General features: G+C 48.5%; 1 protein-coding gene across 1 annotated transcript in view; it reads right to left on the reverse strand.

Annotated features, from left to right (window-relative positions):
• Positions 1-5,071: 5,071 nt before the first annotated feature.
• Positions 5,072-8,163, reverse strand: part of LOC107102236 (plexin-B1-like) — a 99,825-nt gene continuing 96,733 nt past the window's right edge. Inside the window, exons 35-39 of the mRNA XM_015401449.1 lie at positions 7,083-7,230; positions 6,941-7,005; positions 6,722-6,797; positions 6,567-6,641; positions 5,072-5,294 (exon numbers count right to left, since the gene is read on the reverse strand). Of these exons, the coding sequence (XP_015256935.1) occupies positions 5,190-5,294; positions 6,567-6,641; positions 6,722-6,797; positions 6,941-7,005; positions 7,083-7,230 (469 nt within the window). The 3' untranslated portion in view covers positions 5,072-5,189. The remainder of the gene's footprint in view (positions 5,295-6,566; positions 6,642-6,721; positions 6,798-6,940; positions 7,006-7,082; positions 7,231-8,163) is intronic.

Consider the following 8,163-nt stretch of genomic DNA (forward strand, 5'->3'; position numbering starts at 1 on the left):
TCTTTGCCAGCCGCATACCGCCCCCTGGCGAGCGGAGTCCGCAGGTCAGGACCAGCATTTAAAAACACAGATACATGTAAACAGGTTATGTTCTCCCTAAATAAAACATGAATATTTGTTTGTGATCCTTTTACAGTTTCTTTTTTTTAACAGAACTAATCGTTTGTGTTTCTATCTGTTCACTGATCATGTAGGTAAATAAATGAGATTTTTTTTCTTTTGAGAATCCTTCAGGTTAAATGTCTGCACTAACACCAAACACATCCAGGCTGCTTTTCTAAAATGACTGCAGAAGTTTGCCTTTACAATTAGAAGGGGATTTTCTTGGTCATGAGACTCTGAATTAAGAAGTTGCTGATGTTAAACTCTTTCTTATTATAACCGCACTAATTTATATATACAGGTCCTTCTCAAAATATTATCATATTGTGATAAAGTTAATTATTTTCCAAAATGTGATGTGTGTTCACGCGATTCGTGGCCGCAGCCTTGTGTCCTCTGCAGGCCATATTTGGACGACTGGCTCATATGTCACACACACACCTTGCTCAATCACATAGACCTATTGGGTCTTCGTGAGAACTGGCAGAAGGGCAACCCAGTTCCGTTTCAGCAGGTAACGTTTCTCTGTATCGCGATGGACTCTCTCTTTATAACTGCTCGACCATTGCCTCAGCATGTCGAGGGTATTCTGCAGATGCTGCCTGCCTTTCTTCCCGGTTGTCCAGCCCCCTTCATTCTTTATCTCTGTCTGTGGGGAAAGCTGACTGCTGCCGCTACGGTAGTAACCCTGGGACTACTGTCTCTGCGACCACTGCAGATGTGGCTCAACAGCCTGAGGCTGGACCCTTCTTGTGTGTCACACCGTCGCAGAAAACTGCGGGTGTCCCCTCAATGCCTCACGTCACTGGCTCAGTGGCGAGATGCAGCATTCATGGCGAGGGGGGGTTCCACTGGGTTCACTGCCATCCCATCGGGAGGTTGTCTCTACAGATGCGTACACCTTGGGATGGGGGGCGTCGGGGCAGCGACAGATCGCTCGGGGGACATAGTCTAACCAGGAAAAGCTGCACCACATCAACGCTGTGGAGTTGTAGGCTGTGCAGTGTGCGTTGCGGCACTTCTTCCCAGACCTGTTGGCAAGGCATGTTCTGGTTCGGCCAGACAACACGTCTGTGGTTTTTCACATCAACCATCAGGGCGGAACACGGTCGATGACATTACCAAGGCTGACCCAGAAGCTCTTGACCTAGGCAGCCCCTCTTTTTGCCAGCCTGAGAGCGGCCGACATTCCAGGGGTGCAGAATGTTCCGGCCGACATCCCATCTCGGGGGCATCCACCACCGGGGGTGTGGAGGCTCCACCCAAAGCTAGTTGGGGCTATTTGGGAGAGGTTTGAAAGAGCAGCCGTGGATCTATTTGCATCCCAAGAGACGACACATTGGCCACTTTGGTTATCCCTGGCAGACAGTGCCAGTCCCCTAGGGACGCGCTGTTGCACGACTGGCCGAGGATGCTTTATGCATTCCCGCTGCTACCCCTGATAGGCCCAAAACTCCTTAGGGTCCTTCAGGAAGGATATCAGCTCCTTCTGGTGGCCCCCCGGTGGCCAGGGAGGACTTTGTTTCCACTGGTGCACAGGTTCTTTTGCAACTCTCCAATGACTCTTCCCCACAGGAAGGACCTTCTGTCACAGCTGGGGGGTCAGATCCTGCACCCCGCTCCCAGTCGCCTCCAACTCTGGGTTTGGCCATTACAGGGCCCGACATTTCCTTCTCGGAGTATGGCGGGGACATCGGACACACAATGACTAATGCCAGGGCCCCTTCCACGCGACTAGTGTACACCTATAAGTGGAAGGTTTTTAGCCGCTAGTGTCAGGAAAGAAATGAGGACCTTGTACACTGTCCTATTTCTGTTATTTTAACTTTCCTTGAAGCACTGCTTTCTCAAGGTCGCTCTCCATCCACTCTGAAACTTTATGTTGCCTCCATCTCTTGCTGGCTTTCAGTGGTGAGTTGGGAGACAGTGGGTCGTAACAAGGATGTTGCCTTGTTTCTGAGAGGTGCCCGACGTTTGCACCTTCCCACACGCCCTGTTGTACCTGTGTGGGACCTATCTCTTGTCCTCGCTGCCCTGCGCTCTCCTCCTTTTGAACCATTGGCGGAGGCAAGGCTCGAGTGTGTGTCAAAGAAGACAGCTTTTCCCCCCACCATGGCCTCAGCGAAGCGTGTGGGTGAACTACATGCCTTGTCTGTTCACAAGTCCTACTGCCGTTGGAACCCGGCTGGTTCGGGCGTTTCTTCCTAAGGTGGCTTCATCCGCGGGCCACACTGTGCCCCTCCAGCTTGCTCGCCTTGATGCTGTTGGGCCTGATGAGCCTTTCTGCCCTGTTCGGGCACTGAAGGCGTATGTCAGACTCACAGCTTCTCTCCGGTAGTTAGTCTGTTCATTTGCTACAAGGGGCAGGCCCTTTCTAAGCAGCACCTTGCGCGTTGGATTGTAGATGTCTTGGAACAACCATACATTCGGCAAGGCCGAATTACCCCCTGCTGGTGTACGGTGCCTTTCCACCAGGGGCGTTAGTGCGTCATGGGTCGCTTTGACTGGTGTCTCTCTGGAAGCTATTTGTTCAGCAGCCTCTTGGTCATCCCCGGATACCTTTTCTAGGTTTTACAGGGTTAACTTGGCCGCCTTTCACCCAATGGAGGGGATCCTATCCCGGTGCGCACCATCTTCTCAGTGAAGTGGGCATGTTTTTCGGGTTGTTTTTTTCTGTATGCGAGTCCTCAGGACTCTTTTGGGAATCGTCATCCGTGCTTTAAGCACCGCCTCTGGCAGTCGGTAGGGATGAAATAGAACGAAAGTTACGACTGTAACTACGGTTCTATGAATCCCGGATGACCGCCAGAGCGCTCAGCCCCTTGGAATCATCGTGTTTTCGCGAGAAGATTAAGGGACTGAGCTGTCGTTTTCATGTTATTATATAGGCTCACCGGTGTCACCGGGGGGTCACACATGACTATGTTGGTATAAGATTCTCAACCTGTGCATGCGCAAGAGTGATCATTCGTGCTTTAAGCACCGCCTCTGGCGGTCATCCAGGATTCATAGAACCGTAGTTACAGTCGTAACTTTCGTATTCTCTTGTTTATGTGTTGGTTAGGTAGGTTATTTTGTAGGTTTGTATATTTTGGTTTCCTGTTGATTTAGGTAAGTCCACTTTTCTTTTTCTTTAGGGTTGTTTTGCTTGTTATTTTGGACTGGGCCCTCCCTGAAGCCTTTACCTTAAGTTATTCAAAAGAAATGACAGAATAAAACTTTTAAAATGCACTTTTGACTCCTTCATTCACTGTCTAAATTTATGTCTGTCCCTTACACCCCCTTGAGTCAGCAAGAGGACGTCACACTCAACAAAGCCTTGTCTTTGTTTAGAAAACATGCTAATTGAAATGAACGGGTCCACCCCTACGATGCAGCGATAGTCGATTCCTTCCCACTATCATCGCAACCCCAACCCTTTACAGAAGACCTAGCCTGTTCAGCCAGGCCAACAATTTCCTTTAACGACCCCCCTTCAGAGACATAGACGGGTATGGTGCATTGCAGGCTAGCAAAGAAGCCAAACGACCCCCATTCCAAAGTGGTGGACCCGTTCATCTGTTTCTATTTGCATGTTTTCTAAACCATAACAAGGCTTTATTGGGCTGCTGGGTAAAACCAGGATATCAACGCTATTTCTGACATTTTGAATTGAAAAATCTTCCTGGATGGGAAGAGAAACGTCTTCAAACTTGGAAACAAAGTCCGGTGGATTGTTTTTAATTTGTTTGGTATGACTATGACCTGGATGACTGGGAATCTTCACCTGCATATGCGTATGTTTCCTCAGACAGTCCGAGGCTGCAGGAAGAGGTCTGGCTCGGTTACTTACGTCCTCCGTCAAACTTTTGCCTGGTGGATGGAGAAGCTAAGTGAGAAGGTAGAGGGCATCTAGACTTTGTCTCCACTCTCATTCCTTTCTTATAGAAACACCTTTGGGAAAAGTGCGTCATCTTCCAGCGGCCTTCTAAAGCAGAGTTGTTGCATCTTGTTTACAGGCAGTTTTAAAGCAAACGCGCGTCACCTTCCTGGAGCGAAACAACATTTAGACGACAGAGCAGGGAGGGAAGTCTGGCATCCGGCCATCTACCTGGACCTTTGTCTTGATGTGGATAATGGAGGAATTCAGCTTCCAGGATCAGCTGCAGAAGCTCACCATGCTTTTGTGTTGATGGATGATGTGTAGGAAGAAGTTTTACAGCATTTACAGGAATACTTTTATACATCTGTGAGCATTTTGTTTTAATAAACAAGTTAAAATCACTATGGTAACATTTCAAATCAGTCTGTACAACAAGTGAAACATTAAACAGAGCCGGCTCTACGGCGCCAGACGTCAACAGTTCTCCATCCGGACCGTCAGTACCGCCGAGCTTCCCTCCGTCTGACGCTGCAGCGCTGGGGAATGGTACTACAGACCTCCGGGCTCCCATCTCGTCCATCCATTCCTCTTCCTGTGAGCCGCTGGTGACGGAATGAACATCTTTTCCAATAAATCGGGTGATGAACAGCAGCTGCCATGTCAGCCCTTAGACCAGGCGCCGTTGAAAGCGGATGATAGATACGGACCCAGAACGGGTGATTCCAGCTGGTTCTGATGGGCCGGGGTGTTGGAGGGAAGCATCTGAAAGGCATCACTGATGCAGCATGGCGGGCTGAGGTAGAGCGGCGGCTTCTTCTTCTTCTACTCCTGCCTCTCTGAGACTTTACACCAACAAAATTAATCTACAACTTAAGTTTTCAGGGTTTCAGAATAAAAGCACCAGCTGTTCTAAGATCAATGGGTTATTTCCAGCACTTCGTACCATAAAAATTAGAAATGAGACACTTTACAGCAAAGTATGCCCGCCCCCCACGCGACTAAGAGACGCTGTTCCTTTAAACTGCAGAACAGGAAGTAGCAACAGATGGGCTCAGGTTCTCGTTTCAAAGGCAGCAGAGGGGGAGATAAAACCCCAAGTGTTCTTCATGATGTTCCAGTGAGAGCAGAGCAGTCCGGATCCGCCCGTCCACGTTCCTTCTGTCGTCATGGTCCTGCGCAGGGGGAACATCACCGCCATCAGTGTGGAGGGGGGGCGTCTCTTCCGTCACAAGTCGGTCACTTTGTTTTCCACAGCAGCTGCGATTTGCTGCAGGCGGTATCCCAGCTGCATCTTCTGGGCTGTGGTGTCCTCCTCCAGAGCCGTGATGATCTGCCGAGAGGAGGACAGAACTAATCAGTGGGTCCGAAAAACAACAATACTGGAAAAATAAAAACACAAACATGTAGTTCAGAAGGAATCCACCATAAAAACAAGGCAAGCTCAGAACGAAGCGATGGACCAAGGTTCACGGCAGGACGCAAGATCCAGGAGGGATTAATAAATGATCCGATGGAAGAGTCCCACCGTGAAGAGAGACGTTTTTACATCATAGAAAAAGTTGTTTTGACTATATTATGTAGTTTTAAAATAACCATCTGGTTGTTTAAACACAGAAATAGGTCAATGACCTCAGCTGTAACCTCGACACTGAAAAGCCATCTGTTGTGGTTCTGCTGGACATTAGGTCCCTGTCACACCTTGTTGATTTCTCCAGCGTCTGCCTGACGTCCCAGAACCTCTCAAAGGCACACTATGCAACATTTCTCAGTTAATTAATGTGTTCCATAACGTTTTGGATGATTAAATGAGTCATTTCAGGTTGAACAAAGGTTTTCTCGGCCGCCCTGGTGGTCTGTGGGGGAAATACCGTACTTGCAATTGCAGGAGCCCTCGGCCCGCACCCACAGGCTCAGAAGTCTCGCGAGAGTCGGTCTTGCTTTAAGGCGAGAACTGCTACACGCCCCCAGTTAAAAGCATGCTCGTTGCTAGCACAGTGGCGATCTTTGTGCAGTTATCATGGCGGAACCAGCGTGAAAACAGCGAAAGCCCATGTCGGAGCAGGCAAGAAAGAAGAAAAGGGCTCCGGACAGAGAGAGGAGTCGTACACGGGTGAACATCGGGCAAGCTTTTTCCGAATGGCGAGAGCTAAAATAAAAAGAAGGCTGCAAGGCTGACGCGGACCTCGCGTTTCTGCTGATGCGATCGTAAGTAACATTGGAATGGTTTCTCTCTCTCTGTGTGCATGTTCATACTTTCACTGTGTTAGTCATTCGTTGCGTTCGCCTGTCTGCTAAGCTCAAAACAACCGCGCCTGGCTTGACGGAGAAACCAGGAGAACAGCTGAGCATATTTACGACAGTGCACTTTTACTTTCGCCCTCTGGGGGGAGCCTCGCTCATAACCCTGCTCATAACTTATACAAACTGTACCCAGAACTTATCCAACGTATGCCAGAGTTTTTGGCAATTTTTTTCATACGTCAGGCATACGCTGGTCTAAATCATGGAGGTGTGACCTGGGCTTTACTGATGTTAATGGAAGGTTTAGTGGAAGGAAGAAAGCATGGCATAGAAAGCCTCACAGCAGCAGGCCTGAACGTACCTGGTCGTAGTACTTGTTGATGTACTTGTAGAGCTCATGCAGTGCCACAAGGTAGTTGAGCTCTCCAGAGTAGTTCTGAAACACAAAGCACTCAGTGAGTCAGCGCCCCCCACCCCACTCCAAGTCCTGTGAATTGGTAATGTGGGGGCTCTCACCCTGGACAGCTCAGCCAGGGCCGAGTTCATCTCCTGGTCACTGGCTGATATCGTCTGCCTGATGTCAGCATAGTACCTGCAGGACGCACGATTAATAACTTCCATTTTTCACAGAATGTTCTAGAAATCTAAACTAGACTAGGAAGAAGGTTCAAGTTCATTTAAACATAGAAATAAACATGGAGCCGGTTTAACCAAAGGAAGCAGCTGAAAGCCGACCTTTCCACCATCTGTTTGTAGCGGGGGATGTCTCTGGCGTACAGCAGCTTGTTGATGGGAGAATCCTGTCCAACAGGGAGAGAAAGAAACAAGTTTAAGGAAAAGACCCCTCATCCAATCAGAGGAGAGGACGGCAGCTCACCCGCCCGAGCTTATGGTCAGCGATGGTGCAGGAGTCCATGAAGGTCTGAGCGATGACGGAGAGCACGGCGTCCACGTGGTCCGACACCTGAACGTCGAAGATGAACTGCGGGTTCTTAATGATGTTGATCCAGAAACGCAGTGGGAGGCTGCAGAGAGACAGCAGGACGTTTAGAGACGCTTCCTCATCCGGATCGAGGTCCGACCGCAACGTTTCAGACCCTCAATGTTTCAGCTTGTCAGCGTAGCATCTCAGCGGTTAGCATGGCTAGCATCACCGTAATCGCTCTCCCACAGGTTGCAGACCTTTGACCTCCCAGCTGCTCTTCTTCAGAGCGGAATTCTACGTTCAGACCGCACGCAGCAGAAGCAACAAAAACGTTGCGTGCTGCTTCATTTTTTGATGCTTGTACCAGTTTAGTTCTGACGCGCGGCTGAAGCATCTTTGCTGCTTTCGCTGTATGGTGGAAAAGTGGGTCTGATGCACGTTGGGCGGAGCTACTCTATCCTTTCTTTGTCTGGAACAATGGCGGCTATATTAGCTGTGATCAGCGGGTAGAAAGTAGTTAGAATCTATGTTGAAGTGAGAAAGTCCTCCTGAAAACATGGTCTGTGCAGTCAGTTCATCCAGATTACCATCCTGCCTTCAAAGATTATTTCTCTGTGGGAGCCGCTCAGACCCCCACATACCCGGTAAGACCAGCATACCTATAGTCAATACCCGTGTATCCCTTTAGTTTATCACTTTAGTTTTGTAGGAAAAATAAACTTTAAACTACATGAACTGGTGTGTTTCCCTTTAGTCGTGTACAAAAAACCTATTTAATTCCTTACTCTTTGGTGTTTTTTGAAGCATATTGCAATCTGATCTTAAAATTTTTTTTTTTACACGACTAAAGGGATACACGCCCATCGAGGTAGATTTAAATCTACTTTTCGTACGAAACTAAAGTGATAAAAGCAAATCTGATGTCTTGAGGGTGCATATTGACAACAGGTATGCTGGCAACTCGTAGTGAGTATTTATTATTTTTCATTGGTGATTTAAAGGATTAGTACACCCAAAACATGATTAGCCTTCA

The sequence above is a fragment of the Cyprinodon variegatus genome, unplaced genomic scaffold, assembly GCF_000732505.1.
Source record: "Cyprinodon variegatus isolate N-32 unplaced genomic scaffold, C_variegatus-1.0 Scaffold1220, whole genome shotgun sequence".
Classification (NCBI taxonomy): domain Eukaryota; kingdom Metazoa; phylum Chordata; class Actinopteri; order Cyprinodontiformes; family Cyprinodontidae; genus Cyprinodon; species Cyprinodon variegatus.